We start from the raw sequence: 19372 nt of genomic DNA, 5'->3' as shown, positions 1-19372 counted from the left end.
TCATTATAATACGGGCGCCATTACCACTGCGATCACAGCGTCATTATAATACGGGCGCCATTACCACTACGATCACAGCGTCATTATAATACGGGCGCCATTACCACTACGATCACAGCGTCATTATAATACGGGCGCCATTACCACTACGATCACAGCGTCATTATAATACGGGCGCCATTACCACTGCGATCACAGCGTCATTATAATACGGGCGCCATTACCACTACGATCACAGCGTCATTATAATACGGGCGCCATTACCACTACGATCACAGTGTCATTATAATACGGGCGCCATTACCACTACGATCACAGCGTCATTATAATACGGGCGCCATTACCACTGCGATCACAGCGTCATTATAATACGGGCGCCATTACCACTACGATCACAGCGTCATTATAATACGGGCGCCATTACCACTGCGATCACAGCGTCATTATAATACGGGCGCCATTACCACTGCGATCACAGCATCATTATAATACGGGCGCCATTACCACTACGATCACAGCGTCATTATAATACGGGCGCCATTACCACTGCGATCACAGCGTCATTATAATACGGGCGCCATTACCACTACGATCACAAGGTCATTATAATACGGACGCCATTACCACTACGATCACAGCGTCATTATAATACGGGCGCCATTACCACTGCGATCACAGCGTCATTATAATACGGGCGCCATTACCACTGCGATCACAGCGTCATTACAACAGAGACCAAGATGGCGGTACAATACTCACTTGGGTCGTATTACGTCCCCTTCCAGTCACTGCCCCCCCCACCCCCCCATTTGATTTTTATTCTCGGCCTAAAAATAAAAAACCTGAAGAACGATCGTCCGCCACAGCAAAAATCCAAAATGGCTGCCATATGTTATCCAACCTTGACCAATATGGCCGACTGCGGGGATGAAGTCGTTATAAGGAGATTACAGCTAATTAATTATAAAACAGATTATTTGGGGGGGGGGGGGGGGAAACATTGACACATTTGTCCCCGGTAATTAAAGGGCCGGCGTCCTGCGGAGCGCCGTAATCTGTTCTCCACACAAGTGGTGTCCAGCTGAGGGGGCAGAAGTCACGGCCGGTGCAGGAGGGGGGTCTGAAACCAGAGACCCCAGGAAATCGTCTGCGATCCTCAGACCGCGTTCCTTAATGTGCGTTACAACATGGCGATGTTTACTGAGACCTGGGAGGTGTCGCTAATCCTCCGGCTTTACCGCGGTTTACAGAGGTTGTGCAGCCATATAATCCGCGCGGACCCCCCGGCCTGACAATCAGTGTAATCCTCCAAGATGGCGCTCGCTGACACCGTTTGTCTTCATAATGAGACCTAATTACTTGTGCAACATTGTATCTAATGTCAGTGGCGTCAGGATATGGCGCAATCCTACAGGGTCGTTCCGCAATAGGCCGCGATCACATCACGATTTTTACATCCATCGCGTTCTTCAGACTCTGTTGTGTAGAATCGTATATATCTAGACGTATCCATCGACTTCTATTCGCAAATCGTATGCGCCCGCTTTGATAAACATTGCGCATTCGGAAAATTAGGAAAAAACAAAAACGGATTAAAATTGTATCCGATTATTTCTTTTTTATGTAAAGCGCATTGAATTTAAACGGATACAATTCCCCCCCCCCCCCCTGAATTGTCTATAACAGTTTTTCCCAAACTGGGTGCCTCCAGCTGTTGCAAAACTACAATTCTCAGCATGCCCTCTGTTGCATCAATGTATTTTATTACTGTCACTAGGTCATGTGATCACCAGTGTGACCCACAGAAAATCACAAATCTTTTCTAACCAGGGTGCCTCCAGCTGTTGCAAAACTACAATTCTCAGCATGCCCAAACATCTGTTGCATCAATGTATTTTATTACTGTCACTGGGTCATGTGATCACCAGTCTGACCCAGAGAAAATCACAATGCTTTTCTAACCAGGGTGCCTCCAGCTGTTGCAAAACTACAACTCTTAGCATGCCCAGACAGCGGTTGCATCAATGTATTTTATTACTGTCACTAGGTCATGTGATCACCAGTCTGACCCACAGAAAATCACAATGCTTTTCTAACCAGGGTGCCTCCAGCTGTTGCAAAACTACAATTCTCAGCATGCCCGGACAGCTGTTGCATCAATGTATTTTATTACTGTCACTGGGTCATGTGATCACCAGTCTGACCCAGAGAAAATCACAATGCTTTTCTAACCAGGGTGCCTCCAGCTGTTGCAAAACTACAACTCTTAGCATGCCCAGACAGCGGTTGCATCAATGTATTTTATTACTGTCACTAGGTCATGTGATCACCAGTCTGACCCACAGAAAATCACAATGCTTTTCTAACCAGGGTGCCTCCAGCTGTTGCAAAACTACAACTCTCAGCATGCCTGGACAGCTGTTGCATCAATGTATTTTATTACTGTCACTGGGTCATGTGATCACCAGTCTGACCCAGAGAAAATCACAATGCTTTTCTAACCAGGGTGCCTCCAGCTGTTGCAAAACTACAACTCCCAGCATGCCCAGACAGCTGTTGCATAAATGTATTTTATTACTGTCACTGGGTCATGTGATCACCAGTCTGACCCACAGAAAATACCAATGCTTTTCTAGCCAGGGTGTCTCCAGCTCTTGCAAAACTACAACTCCCAGCATGCCCAGACAGCTGTTGCATAAATGTATTTTATTACTGTCACTAGGTCATGTGATCACCAGTCTGACCCACAGAAAATACCAATGCTTTTCTAGCCAGGGTGTCTCCAGCTGTTGCAAAACTACAACTCCCAGCATGCCCGGACAGCCGTTGGCTGTCCGGGCATGGTGGGAGTTGTAGTTTTGCAACAGCTGGAGACACACTATTTGGAAAACCCTGCAGTACAGGATATGGGTGACATCACCGGCGCCGATCTTAGATTATTCAGGGTTTCCCATATAATTAACATTTTCGGATCGGCGTCTGGAGCATCTCAGCTCCATCTCCTTGGATTGCAACAGCTGGAGGCTCCCAGTTTGGGAGACACTGGTCTAGAAAGATGGAGGGAAAAAAAAGCGAATTCAGATAAAAACGCGTGAGAGCATAAAGTTGTCTGTTTTGGAGATACGATTTTTAGCATTCGTTTTTACGCGATTTTACGATTTAAATTCTACAATGCGAATAATGGGGGTTAAAATCGTGATGCGAATGCTCCCTTGGCCGCGGGCGATTGGGGTCGCGCCGTGTGACATATGCAAAAAATACTCATACGACTGCGGGTCACAGACATTAGCGCAGATTTTTTTTTTGTCATGTGACCAGAATCACCGTGTATCTCAATTTGCCTCTAATTAGAAGTTAAAGGGGGTGTCCGGCCAGACCGCGTTTTCGCCACCAGTTTACGAAAATCATAGAAGAACAGCAGCGTTATGACTGCGATGTGTAAATACAAAGATTGTGCTTTTTGTCCTTTGCTAAATTATGTTAAAGTACCTGTTGCAAAACTACAACTCCCAGCATGCCCGGACAGCCGTTGGCTGTCCGGGCATGCTGGGAGTTGTAGTTATGCAACATCTGAAGGTTCACAGTTTGGAGACCAAAACGTTGCTTTGATAAAAAAAATAAAATAAAATGTCCGTTTGTTCCAAAAACAGCGCCACATCTATCCTCAGGTTGTGTGCGGTATTACACCTTGGCTCCATTCACTTCAATAGAACCGAGCTGCAATACCGCACACAACCTGAGGACAGGGGGGCGCCGTTTCTGGAAGAAAGCAGCTACATTTTGGTTTTTCGTGCTGGATGGCCCCTTTACTGTTACTGCTAAGAAGGGGGCGCCAAAGAACAGAAGAGCAAATCTTAGCTCCGCCCCCCGCAGGCGCGATGGTTTTTGGTTGAGGCGAAAACGCGGTCTGTCCGGAACGTGAACGGATGGCTCACCTGGATTAGACAGGCGGCTGCTCGTCGGCCCCAACACCTGATACGGATCTGAAAAGGAAATATTTGCGGCTATGAAATGGCCCCATCACGTAAAATACGCATTTACAGCGCAAAAGACGTGCAAAACGCTCTGCAGCTTAAAAAAAAAAAGGATCTCCGACTGCTGTCAGTGAATGGAATTGGCTATGGTTTACATCCAGCTGAGGGTTTGTTACCATTCTATGCCCTCGATGTATCAGCAACACTGAATGTTTGTTACAATGTATCGGTATAGAGTCACCACCCTACACTGGATGCAACTGTATCAAACCCTCAGCTGTGAGAAGTATCGTTACTCAGCACCTAGAGGTAAACAAGAAGCTTCCTATTCACTGACAGCAAGCAGAGGAAGCGCAAAAAGAGGCACTGTTACCCACAGCAACCAATCACAGCGCAACTTTCACTTTTCCAGGGCATTATAAGGAACAAAAGCTGCGCTCTGATTGGTTGTCTAAAAGAAGACCTGCCCCTGTTGCCCATAGCAACCAATGACAATCCAGCTTTCATTTGGTAAAGTGAAAGCTGTGCTGTGATTGGTTGCTATGAGCAACAGAAAAAGGCCTTCGATTAGATAACCAATCAGAGCGCAGCTTTTCTGTATTATTCTGCTTTGGTAAAGTGAAAGCTGCACAGGGCACATTGCTGCACATCGGTTGCTATGGGCAACAGGTAGAGGCTTCTACCAGGCAGCCAATCAGAGCGCAGCTTTCATTTCTTTATACTGCTCTAGTAAAGTGAAAGCTGCCCTGTGATTGGTTGCTATGAGCAACTGTGATGCCCTGTACACTGTATATAATACATATAAGGGCGCGTTCACATGATGTGTTTGTTTACGTGATCGGTCGCTGCTGTACGCTGTTACCTATTGACTTTCATTGTAACTGTAACGTAAACATTTTATTTTGGCGCACACAAGACAGCAAAAATGAACGTACGGTAATGGAAACAGTGAAACGGAGACATAAACGCGGTGTGAACGCGGCCTTATCTGTATATTAGAAAGCTGCAGGATTCTTTATTATATAGACGGGTAATAATATGCGCTGTGTGTGTATTCGCACTCACCTGGCGTGTTACGTATAGTGATGGATGGTGTCTGGGGCGGAGAACCTGCACAAACACATAAAAAGCTTCTATTAGGATGAAAAAGGGCATTTATTTATTTATTCATTTATTCATTCATTTATTTTATTTATTCATTTATTTATTCATTTATTTTATTTATTCATTAATTTTATTTATTCATTTATTTGATTTAATGCATCAATTTATTCATTCATTTATTTATTTTATTTATTCATTTATTTATTCATCTATTTATTCATTTATTCATTCATTTTATTTATTTATTCATTCATTTTATTTATTTATTTTATTTATGTATTCATTTATTTATTTATTCTTTTATTTAATGTATCAATTTATTCATTCATTTATTTATTCATTTTATTTATTTATTTATTAATGTACTTTATTTATTCATTCATTTATTTTATTTATTCATTCATTTTATTTATTTCTTTATTTATTCATTTATTTATTCATTTATTTTATATATTTATTTATTCATTCATTTATTAATTTTATATATTTATTTATTTATTCATTCATTCATTCATTTATTTTATTCATTCATTCATTTATTTTATTTATTCATTTATTTTATTCATTCATTCATTTATTTTATTTATTCATTCATTTATTTTATTCATTCATTCATTTATTTTATTTATTTATTCATTCATTTATTTTATTTATTCATTCATTTATTTTATTTATTTATTCATTCATTTATTTTATTTATTTATTCACTCATTTATTTTATTCATTCATTCATTTATTTTATTTATTTATTTACTTATTAACTTTTTTTGCCGCATTTTTCCAAGTGGTTTTTTTTTTAGTGCAAAAATTCTGTGGCCAGAGAGGAATGTAAACTCTCCACTTACACTGCGTCTTTACCTCTTCCCCCCTTGTGCTGCGTTTTTCGGATCATTAGCGCTCATTCAATAACACGCCGCGCTCTAGAGGTGACATTTTCACTCAGTTTGTGGCATTTTTCTCCCATAATCCTCCATTGTTATTATAGTTTTTTTGTTGTTGTTAGGTATACAGTATAAGTATTGCATTGTTTGGAGCTTTTTCCTTTTTGTGGCATTTTTTTCTCAGCCTTAGATCACATGATCAGAGAATCACATGACTAGGAATGGAAAAAAGACACAAGACCGAAATGAAAACATGGAGGCAACAACAAAGCGTAAAAACGTACAATGTGGAGGAGGGATTATGGGTCGGACGGACGGTTTACAATAAAACAACATTCGCTCCGTTTACTTGGTTCCTTATGTTGCGGCAACGAATAAAGCAGTGTTTCCCAACCAGGGTTCCTCCAGCTGTTGCAAAACTACAACTCCCAGCATGCCCAGACAGCCTTCGGCTGTCTGGGCATGCTGGGAGTTGTAGTTTTGCAACAGCTGGAGGCGCGCTGGTTGGGAAACACTGGAATAAAGTGTTAGATCAGTGGTGATGGGCGGTGTGAATTAACCCATTCTGCTCTATACAAAACGCTACAGAAATTACGGAAAGAGCTGAGAAGTAGATTCGTAGCATGAACTGCGCTTATCGTAGACGCCATTAACCCTTCCAGGTAGAGCGCAGCCTCCTCACCTCTGTGGATGGAGTTGTTGATGGAGCCCCAGCTCGCTCTCCGCGTGTCGTCATATAGAGGCTCTGAAAAGACAGCGCAGGAAACCATAGTCAGGTACCAGAGAGGCGCACCGCTCGATCACATGACATATAGCTTGGCGGCCATGTTTACCTGTCTTCACTGGGTTCCTCGGGGTCACAGGAGGAGCGGAGACCACGGAATACGTGAATGTTGGGCTGTCTGTGCGGATATAGAGGAGAATATAAAGGTTATTCTGTGAGAGGAGATCATACAATCTGTTCACACTGGTGATATACAGGCGGATTGTGGGTGGGGGGGGGAGTGCATACTTTGGCGGAGATATGCGAGATGTGACATCAGCATCTCAGAACTGTAAGATGACGCCATACGTAGGAAATCCTCCCGACTCATCCTGCACAACTCCTTCCCATCCACTCCCTGCATCAATGACGTATTCACATCCATCAGTCCATATTCCTTCACCGCCCAGTCCAGCCACTGCGCCACATGGTCCTGCGTCCACGCCAAGGGGTCTGGAATCAGAAATTATTACTCTATAAAATGTTACTACTATAATACTGCTCCTATATACAAGAATATAACTACTATAATACTGCTCCTATATACAAGAATATATCTACTATAATACTGCTCCTATACACAAGAATATAACTACTATAATACTGCTCCTATATACAAGAATATAACTACTATAACACTGCTCCTATATACAAGAATATAACTACTATAATACTGCTCCTATATACAAGAATATAACTACTATAATACTGCTCCTATATACAAGAATATAACTACTATAATACTGCTCCTATATACAAGAATATAACTACTATAATACTGCTCCTATATACAAGAATATAACTACTATAACACTGCTCCTATATACAAGAATATAACTACTATAATACTGCTCCTATATACAGGAATATAACTACTATAATACTGCCCCCTATATACAAGAATATAACTACTATAATACTGCTCCTATATACAAGAATATAACTACTATAATACTGCTCCTATATACAAGAATATAACTACTATAATACTTCTCCTATATACAAGAATATAACTACTATAATACTGCTCCTATATACAGGAATATAACTACTATAATACTGCTCCTATACACAAGAATATAACTACTATAATACTGCTCCCTATATACAAGAATATAACTACTATAATACTGCTCCTATATACAAGAATATAACTACTATAATACTGCTCCTATATACAAGAATATAACTACTATAATACTGTCTCCTATATACAAGAATATAACTACTATAATACTGCCCCTATATACAAGAATATAACTACTATAATACTGCTCCTATATACAAGAATATAACTACTATAATACTTCTCCTATATACAAGAATATAACTACTATAATACTGCTCCTATATACAGGAATATAACTACTATAATACTGCTCCTATATACAAGAATATAACTACTATAATACTGCCTCCTATATACAAGAATATAACTACTATAATACTGCTCCTATATACAGGAATATAACTACTATAATACTGCTCCTATATACAGGAATATAACTACTATAATACTGCTCCTATATAGAAGAATATAACTACTATAATACTGCTCCTATATACAGGAATATAACTACTATAATACTGCTCCTATATACAAGAATATGCCTACTATAATACTGCTCCTATATACAGGAAAATAACTACTGTAATACTGTCTCCTATATACAAGAATATAACTACTATAATACTGCTCCTATATACAAGAATATAACTACTATACTACTGCTCCTATATACAAGAATATAACTACTATAATACTGCTCCTATATACAAGAATATAACTACTATAATACTGCTCCTATATACAAGAATATAACTACTATAATACTGCTCCTATATACAAGAATATAACTACTATAATACTGTCTCCTATATACAAGAATATAACTACTATAATACTGTCTCCTATATACAAGAATATAACTACTATAATACTGCTCCTATATACAAGAATATAACTACTATACTACTGCTCCTATATACAAGAATATAACTACTATAATACTGCTCCTATATACAAGAATATAACTACTATAATACTGTCTCCTATATACAAGAATATAACTACTATAATACTGCCTCTATATACAAGAATATAACTACTATAATACTGTCTCCTATATACAAGAATATATCTACTATAATACTGCTCCTATATACAAGAATATAACTACTATAATACTGCCCCTATATACAAGAATATATCTACTATAATACTGCTCCTATATACAGGAAAATAACTACTATAATACTGCTCCTATATACAGGAAAATAACTACTATAATACTGCTCCTATATACAAGAATATAACTACTATAATACTGTCTCCTATATACAAGAATATAACTACTATAATACTGCCTCCTATATACAAGAATATAACTACTATAATACTGCTCCTATATACAAGAATATAACTACTATAATACTGCTCCTATATACAAGAATATAACTACTATAATACTGCTCCTATATACAAGAATATAACTACTATAATACTGTCTCCTATATACAAGAATATAACTACTATAATACTGTCTCCTATATACAAGAATATAACTACTATAATACTGCCTCTATATACAAGAATATAACTACTATAATACTGTCTCCTATATACAAGAATATATCTACTATAATACTGCTCCTATATACAAGAATATAACTACTATAATACTGCTCCTATATACAAGAATATAGCTACTATAATACTGCTCCTATATACAAGAATATAACTACTATAATACTGCTCCTATATACAAGAATATAACTACTATAATACTGCTCCTATATACAAGAATATATCTACTATAATACTGTTCCTATATACAAGAATATAACTACTATAATACTGCCCCCTATATACAAGAATATAACTACTATAATACTGCTCCTATATACAAGAATATAACTACTATAATACTGCTCTTATATACAAGAATATAACTACTATAATACTGCCTCTATATACAAGAATATAACTACTATAATACTGCTCATATATACAAGAATATAACTACTATAATACTGCTCCTATATACAAGAATATAACTACTATAATACTGCTCCTATATACAAGAATATAACTACTATAATACTGCTCCTATATACAAGAATATAACTACTATAATACTGCTCCTATATACGAGAATATAACTACTATAATACTGCTCCTATATACAAGAATATAACTACTATAATACTGCTCCTATATACGAGAATATAACTACTATAATACTGCTCCTATATACGAGAATATAACTACTATAATACTGCTCCTATATACAAGAATATAACTACTATAATACTGCCCCTTTATACAAGAATATAACTACTATAATACTGCTCCTATATACAAGAATATAACTACTATAATACTGCTCCTATATACAAGAATATAACTACTATAATACTGCCTCCTATATACAAGAATATAACTACTATAATACTGCTCCTATATACAGGAATATAACTACTATAATACTGCCTCCTATATACAAGAATATAACTACTATAATACTGCCTCCTATATACAAGAATAGAACTACTATAATACTGCTCCTATATACAAAAATATAACTACTATAATACCGCTCCTATATACAAGAATATAACTACTATAATACTGCTCCTATATACAAGAATATAACTACTATAATACTGCCCCTATATACAAGAATATATCTACTATAATACTGCTCCTATATACAGGAATATAACTACTATAATACTGCCTCCTATATACAACAATATAACTACTATAATACTGCTCCTATATACAAGAATATAACTACAATAATACTGCCTCCTATATACAAAAATATAACTACTATAATGCCGCTCCTATATACAAGAATATAACTACTATAATACTGCCTCCTATATACAAGAATATAACTACTATAATACTGCCCCTATATACAAGAATATAACTACTATAATACTACCTCCTATATACAAGAATATAACTACTATAATACTGCTCCTATATACAAGAATATAACTACTATAATACTGCTCCTATATACAAGAATATAACTACTATAATACTGCTCCTATATACAAGAATATAACTACTATAATACTGCCTTCTATATACAAGAATATAACTACTATAATACTTCTCCTATATACAAGAATATAACTACTATAATACTGCTCCTATATACAAGAATATAACTACTATAATACTGCCTCCTATATACAAGAATATAACTACTATAATACTGCTCCTATATACAAGAATATAACTACTATAATACTGCTCCTATATACAAGAATATAACTACTATAATACTGCTGCTATATACAAGAATATAACAACTATAATACTGCTCCTATATACAAGAATATAACTACTATAATACTGCTCCTATATACAAGAATATAACTACTATAATACTGCTCCTATATACAAGAATATAACTACTATAATACTGCTCCTATATACAAGAATATAACTACTATAATACTGCTCCTATATACAAGAATATAACTACTATAATACTGCTCCTATATACAAGAATATAACTACTATAATACTGCCTCCTATATACAAGAATATAACTACTATAATACCGCTCCCTATATACAAGAATATAACTACTATAATACTGCTCCTATATACAAGAATATAACTATTATAATACTGCTCCTATATACAAGAATATAACTACTATAATACTGCTCCTATATACAAGAATATAACTACTATAATACTGCCTCCTATATACAAGAATATAACTACTATAATACTTCTCCTATATACAAGAATATAACCACTATAATACTGCTCCTATATACAAGAATATAACTACTATAATACTGCTCCTATATACAAGAATATAACTACTATAATACTACTCCTATATACAAGAATATAACTACTATAATACTGCTCCTATATACAAGAATATAACTACTATAATACTGCTCCTATATACAAGAATATAACTACTATAATACTGCCTCCTATATACAAGAATATAACTACTATAATACTGCTCCTATATACAAGAATATAACTACTATAATACCGCCCCCATATATTATAATACTAGTATCACACGTCTCCTGTTGGCTCCTGACCTGCGGGTACGATTACCCTCTTTTCCTCGTTGCCGTTGATGTGGTTCGGTGACTCGGTCCCGGTGCTCGTGGTGTCGGGATAGGTGGTCTGGTAGTTTACATGTGGGGTCTCACTTTCTTCTTCTGATTTATTTACATCTAATACGGGTACCCCGCCTGGGGGGAGTCTGAGGGAGAGAAGAAATGACAAAGTACTGAGACATTAAAGGGGTACTCCAATGGAATACAAATGTTTTTTAATCGACTGGTGCTCTACAGATTTGTAAATTACTTCTATATAAAAACGTAATCCTTCCAGTACTTATCAGCTGCTGTATGCTTCACAGGAAGTTGTGTAGTTCTATCCAGTCTGACCACAGTGCTTTCTGCTGACACCTTTGTCCATTTCAGGAACTGTCCGGAGCAGGAGAGGTTTGCTATGGGCATTTGCCCCTGCTCCGGACAGTTCCTGACATGGACAGGCAGGTCCTCACCTGGTCCTGGTTTGCTCCTCCGCCTCCTGTTTGATGTTCTGCTGGCGGTTACCGGTAGTCATCCACGCCGGCTCTGGTAGGTTTGTACGGTCCTTAATGCTGGAAGAATAGTCATCAGGTATCTCTGTCTTCATCATGGTGAACATCGTGTGGTCCTCGGTGACCACCGCAAGAGCCTCCTGGAAGAAACATATGAGACATTGTGTCAAGACAATCACATGGGGCCTTCCTCATAGAGATCTACAAGAACATTTTAGCGATTCGGCGGGATGAAGGGGGATATTGCTTGGCACCCATGGTGACCCTGATTGATTGGTCCAGTGAGGTCAATCTAGTTGCTATGTAGATAGAAGGGTCCTGGTGTTAGGACCACTCGAGGCATCACCCCGGTGTCTGAAGAACTGGCCAGGTGCCCCCTCCGGGATCCCATCACTAGGACAGACGAGATCCCCTATACAATGGGCACAGCTGACCCCACTAAACAGCTGCAGAGGTGCCAATCAGGGCTCGATAAGAAGGTAACCCTGCCTCCCTGACTCCTTAGAAGGCAGCCATTAGCCCCGCCTCCCTGACTCCTTAGCAGAGGGCAGTTCCTGTTTCTTAGTAACACTGCAGGGAGTGTATCATGTGACTTTTTTTTTAATCCTGCTGACTGGCTGTGGGAATGCACCAAGGGGATCCTCCCAGTCCCCTCCCATATTCTGCTCCCCAATGACCAGTCCCCCCATATTCTGCTCCCCAATGACCAGTCCCCCCATATTCTACTCCTCAAAGACCAGTCCCCCCATATTCTCCTCCCCAATGACCAGTCCCCCCATATTCTCCTCACCAATGACCAGTCCCCCCATATTCTACTCCTCAAAGACCAGTCCCCCAATATTCTCCTCCCCAATGACCAGTCCCCCCATATTCTTCTCCCCAATGACCAGTCCCCCCATATTCTGCTCCCCAATGACCAGTCCCTCCATATTCTACTCCTCAAAGACCAGTCCCCCCATATTCTCCTCCCCAATGACCAGTCCCCCCATATTCTCCTCACCAATGACCAGTCCCCCCATATTCTACTCCTCAAAGACCAGTCCCCCATATTCTCCTCCCCAATGACCAGTCCCCCCATATTCTGCTCCCCAATGACCAGTCCCCCCATATTCTGCTCCCCAATGACCAGTCCCCCCATATTCTGCTCCCCAATGACCCGTCCCCCCATATTCTACTTCCCAATGACCAGTCTCCCCCATATTCCTGTCCCCAATGACCAGTCCCCCCATATTCTACTCCTCAAAGACCAGTCCCCCCATATTCTGCTCCCCAATGACCAGTCCCCCATATTCTATTCCCCAATGACCAGTCCCCCCATATTCTACTCCCCAATGACCAGTCCCGCCATATTCTGCTCCCCAATGACCAGTCCCCCCATATTCTACTCCCCAATGACCAGTCCCCCCATATTCTGCTCCCCAATGACCAGTTCCCCCATATTCTACTCCCCAATGACCAGTCCCGCCATATTCTTCTGCCCAATGACCAGTCCCCTCATACTCTACTCCCCAATTACCAGTTCCCCCATATTCTACTCCCCAATGACCAGTCCCCCCCATATTTTACTCCCCAATGACCAGTCCCGCCATATTCTTCGGCCCAATGACCAGTCCCCTCATACTATACTCCCCAATGACCAGTCCCCCCATATTCTCCTCCCCAATGACCAGTCCCCCCATATTCTTCTCCCCAATGACCAGTCCCCCCCATATTCTACTCCCCAATGACCAGTCCCCCTCATATTCGACTCCCCAAAGACCAGTCCCCCCATATTCTACTGCCCAATGACCAGTCCCCCCATATTCTGCTCCCCAATGACCTGTCCCCCCATATTCTCCTCCCCAGTGACCAGTCCCCCCATATTCTGCTCCCCAATGACCAGTCCCCCCATATTCTACTCCCCAATGACCAGTCCCCCCATATTCTACTCCCCAATGACCAGTCCCCCATATTCTGCTCCCCAATGACCAGTCCCCCCCATATTCTACTCCCCAATGACCAGTCTCCCTCATATTCTACTCCCCAATGACCAGTCCCCCCATATTCTACTGCCCGATGACCAATCCCCCCATATTCTGCTCCCCGATGACCTGTCCCCCCATATTCTCCTCCCCAATGACCAGTCTGCCCATATTCTGCTCCCCAATGACCAGTCCCCCCATATTCTGCTCCCCAATGACCAGTCCCCCCATATTCTTCTCCCCAATGACCAGTCCCCCATATTCTTCTCCCAAATGACCAGTCCCCCCAATATTCTGCTCCCCAATGATCAGTCCCCACATATTCTTCTCCCCAATGACCAGTCCCCCCATGTTCTTCTCCCCAATGACCAGTCCCCCCAATATTCTGCTCCCCAATGATCAGTGCCCCCATATTCTCCTCCTCAATGACCAGTCCCCCCATATTCTTCTCCCCAATGACCAGTCCCCCCATATTCTGCTCCCCAAAGACCAGTCCCCCATATTCTACTCCCCAATGATCAGTCCCCCCATATTCTACTCCTCAATGACCAGCCCCCCCATATTCTGCTCCCCAATGACCAGCCCCCCCATATTCTGCTCCCCATGACCAGTCCCCCCATATTCTGCTCCCCAATGACCAGTCCCCCCCATATTCTTCTCCACAATGACCAGTCCCCCCCATATTCTGCTCCACAATGACAAGTCCCCCCATATTCTGCTCCCCAATGACCAGTACCCCCATATTCTGCTTCCAATGACCAGTCCCCCCATATTCTGCTCCCCAATGACCAGTACCCCCATATTCTGCTTCCAATGACCAGTCCCCCCCATATTCTGCTCCACAATGACCAGTCCCCCCATATTCTGCTCCCCAATGACCAGTACCCCCATATTCTGCTTCCAATGACCAGACCCCCCATATTCTACTCCCCAATGACCAGTCCCCCCATCTTCTGCTCCCCAATGACCAGTCCCCCCATCTCCTCCTCCCCAATGACCAGTCCCCCCATATTCTGCTCCCCAATGACCAGTCCCCCCATATTCTACTCCCTAATGACCAGTCCCCCCATATTCTTCTCCCCAATGACCAGTCCCCCCATATTCTGCTCCCCATTGACCAATCCCCCCCCCCATATTCTGCTCCCCCGATTACCGATCCCCTCTGGTCCATATAGTAAATATTCTCCATAACAATGAGGATCTCGGGGGGAGGCACCAACAATGGCAGCGGTGTCAGCCAAGAAGGTCGGAGCTGTTATTATCCCAATATAAATACATTTTATCGCGGCCGCCGTTCTGGATATCACCGGAAATTCCTCACAATATGTTTTTGTTTTTTTGTAAGCGCTTCACAAAGAAGGCGGCGGAGCCTTCACCGGAGACCAAAGATGTCTTAAAGGATCCTGCCAGTCACATGACACAAAGTCTTCACCCCCCGATCACTATATACAATGTATCCAGAAAGTCTTCATCCCCGGTCACTATATACAATGTATCCAGAAAGTCTTCACCCCCCGTCACTATATACAATGTATCCAGAAAGTCTTCACCCCCCCCCCGTCACTATATACAATGTATCCAGAAAGTCTTCACCACCAGTCACTATATACAATGTATCCGGAAAGTCTTCACCCCCCGTCACTATATACAATGTATCCAGAAAGTCTTCACCACCGGTCACTATATACAATGTATCCAGAAAGTCTTCACCACCGGTCACTATATACAATGTATCCTGAAAGTCTTCACCCCCGGTCACTATATACAATGTATCCAGAAAGTCTTCACCCCCCCGTCACTATATACAATGTATCCAGAAAGTCTTCACCCCCGGTCACTATATACAAATGTATCCAGAAAGTCTTCACCCCCGGTCACTATATACAAATGTATCCAGAAAGTCTTCACCCCCGGTCACTATATACAATGTATCCAGAAAGTCTTCACCCCCGGTCACTATATACAAATGTATCCAGAAAGTCTTCACCCCCGGTCACTATATACAATGTATCCAGAAAGTCTTCACCACCGGTCACTATATACAATGTATCCTGAAAGTCTTCACCCCCGGTCACTATATACAATGTATCCAGAAAGTCTTCCACCCCGGTCACTATATACAATGTATCCAGAAAGTCTTCACCCCCGGTCACTATATATAATGTATCCAGAAAGTCTTCACCCCCGATCACTATATACAATGTATCCAGAAAGTCTTCACCCCCGGTCACTATATATAATGTATCCAGAAAGTCTTCACCCCCCCCGTCACTATATACAATGTATCCAGAAAGTCTTCACCCCCCGATCACTATATACAATGTATCCAGAAAGTCTTCACCCCCGGTCACTATATACAATGTATCCAGAAAGTCTTCACCCCGATCACTATATACAATGTATCCAGAAAGTCTTCACCCCCGGTCACTATATACAATGTATCCAGAAAGTCTTCACCCCCCCGTCACTATATACAATGTATCCAGAAAGTCTTCCCCCCCCCCTGTCACTATATACAATGTATCCAGAAAGTCTTCACCCCCCGTCACTATATACAATGTATCCAGAAAGTCTTCACCCCCGGTCACTATATACAATGTATCCAGAAAGTCTTCACCCCCGGTCACTATATACAATGTATCCAGAAAGTCTTCACCCCTCGATCACTATATACAATGTATCCAGAAAGTCTTCACCCCCAGTCACTATATAAAATGTATCCAGAAAGTCTTCACCCCCGGTCACTATATACAATGTATCCAGAAAGTCTTCACCCCTCGATCACTATATACAATGTATCCAGAAAGTCTTCACCCCCGGTCACTATATACAATGTATCCAGAAAGTCTTCACCCCCAGTCACTATATACAATGTATCCAGAATGTCTTCACCCCTCGATTACTATATACAATGTATCCAGAAAGTCTTCACCCCCCCGGTCATTATATACAATGTATCCAGAAAGTCTTCACCCCCCGGTCACTATATACAATGCATCCAGAAAGTCTTCACCCCCGGTGACTATATACAATGTATCCAGAAAGTCTTCACCCCCCGTCACTATATACAATGTATCCAGAAAGTCTTCACCCCCGGTCACCATATACAATGTATCCAGAAAGTCTTCACCCCCGGTCACTATATACAATGTATCCAGAAAGTCTTCACCCCCGGTCACTATATACAATGTATCCAGAAAGTCTTCACCCCCGGTCACTATATACAATGTATCCAGAAAGTTTTCACCCCCGGTCACTATATACAATGTATCCAGAAAGTCTTCATCCCCGGTCACTATATACAATGTATCCAGAAAGTCTTCACCCCCCTGTCACTATATACAATGCATCCAGAAAGTCTTCACCCCGGTCACTATATACAATGTATCCAGAAAGTCTTCACCCCCCGTCACTATATACAATGTATCCAGAAAGTCTTCACCCCAGTCACTATATACAATGTATCCAGAAAGTCTTCACCCCGGTCACTATATACAATGTATCCAGAAAGTCTTCACCCCCCAGTCACTATATACAATGTATCCAGAAAGTCTTTCCCCCCCCCATCACTATATACAATGTATCCAGAAAGTCTTCACCCCCTGGTCACAATATACAATGTATCCAGAAAGTCTTCACCCCCGGTCACTATATACAATGTATCCAGAAAGTCTTCACCCCCGGTCACTATATACAATGTATCCAGAAAGTCTTCACCCCCCCCCGTCACTATATACAGTGTATCCAGAAAGTCTTCACTCCCGGTCACTATATACAATGTATTCAGAAAGTCTTCTCCCCCGGTCACTATATACAATGTATCCAGAAAGTCTTCACCCCCGGTCACTATATACAATGTATCCAGAAAGTTTTCACCCCCCGGTCACTATATGCAATGTATCCAGAAAGTCTTCACCCCCGGTCACTATATACAATGTATCCAGAAAGTCTTCACCCCCCCCGTCACTATATACAATGTATCCAGAAAGTCTTTCCCCCCCCTGTCACTATATACAATGTATCCAGAAAGTCTTTCCCCCCCCCCCCTGTCACTATATACAATGTATCCAGAAAGTCTTCACCCCCGGTCACTATATACAATGTATCCAGAAAGTCTTCACCCCCGGTCACTATATACAATGTATCCAGAAAGTCTTCACCCCCCCCCCCCCGTCACTATATACAGTGTATCCAGAAAGTCTTCACTCCCGGTCACTATATACAATGTATCCAGAAAGTCTTCACCCCCGGTCACTATATACAATGTAACCAGAAAGTCTTCACCCCCGGTCACTATATACAATGTATCCAGAAAGTCTTCACCCCCGGTCACTATATACAATGTATCCAGAAAGTCTTCACCCCCGATCACTATATGCAATGTATCCAGAAAGTCTTCACCCCCCCACCCCGGTCACTATATACAATGTATCCAGAAAGTCTTCACCCCCGGTCACTATATACAATGTATCCAGAAAGTCTTCACCCCCCGTCACTATATACAATGTATCCAGAAAGTCTTCACCCCCCCCTGTCACTATATACAATGTATCCAGAAAGTCTTCCCCCCGTCACTATATACAATGTATCCAGAAAGTCTTCACCCCCGGTCACTATATACAATGTATCCAGAAAGTCTTCACCCCTGGTCACTATATACAATGTATCCAGAAAGTCTTCATCCCCGGTCACTATATACAATGTATCCAGAAAGTCTTCACCACCCCGTCACTATATATAATGTATACAGAAAGTCTTCACCCCCGGTCACTATATACAATGTATCCAGAAAGTCTTCACCCCCGATCACTATATACAATGTATCCAGAGAGTCTTCATCCCCGGTCACTATATACAATGTATCCAGAAAGTCTTCACCCCCAGTCACTATATACAATGTATCCAGAAAGTCTTCACCCCGGTCACTATATACAATGTATCCAGAAAGTCTTCACCCCCGGTCACTATATACAATGTATCCAGAAAGTCTTCACCCCCGGTCACTATATACAATGTATCCAGAAAGTTTTCACCCCTGGTCACTATATACAATGTATCCAGAAAGTCTTCACCCCCGATCACT

The 19372-nt window shown here is 41.0% G+C and overlaps 1 protein-coding gene across 3 annotated transcripts in view; it reads right to left on the bottom strand.

Annotated features, from left to right (window-relative positions):
• LOC130351372 (Friend leukemia integration 1 transcription factor-like) overlaps positions 1-19372 on the bottom strand; it is a 54182-nt gene that overhangs the window by 4503 nt on the left and 30307 nt on the right. For 2 of the 3 annotated variants that reach the window (XM_056554918.1, XM_056554917.1), the window contains exons 2-8: positions 12290-12468; positions 11817-11983; positions 6972-7175; positions 6793-6861; positions 6642-6704; positions 5040-5084; positions 3936-3983 (exon numbers count right to left, since the gene is read on the bottom strand). In XM_056554918.1, the coding sequence (XP_056410893.1) occupies positions 3936-3983; positions 5040-5084; positions 6642-6704; positions 6793-6861; positions 6972-7175; positions 11817-11983; positions 12290-12468 (775 nt within the window). The remainder of the gene's footprint in view (positions 1-3935; positions 3984-5039; positions 5085-6641; positions 6705-6792; positions 6862-6971; positions 7176-11816; positions 11984-12289; positions 12469-19372) is intronic. The other variant, XM_056554919.1, reaches the window with a different exon arrangement.

The sequence above is a fragment of the Hyla sarda genome, unplaced genomic scaffold (genome assembly GCF_029499605.1).
Source record: "Hyla sarda isolate aHylSar1 unplaced genomic scaffold, aHylSar1.hap1 scaffold_972, whole genome shotgun sequence".
Taxonomy (NCBI): Eukaryota; Metazoa; Chordata; class Amphibia; order Anura; family Hylidae; genus Hyla; species Hyla sarda.
This window is presented reverse-complemented; position numbering and strand designations above follow the sequence as displayed.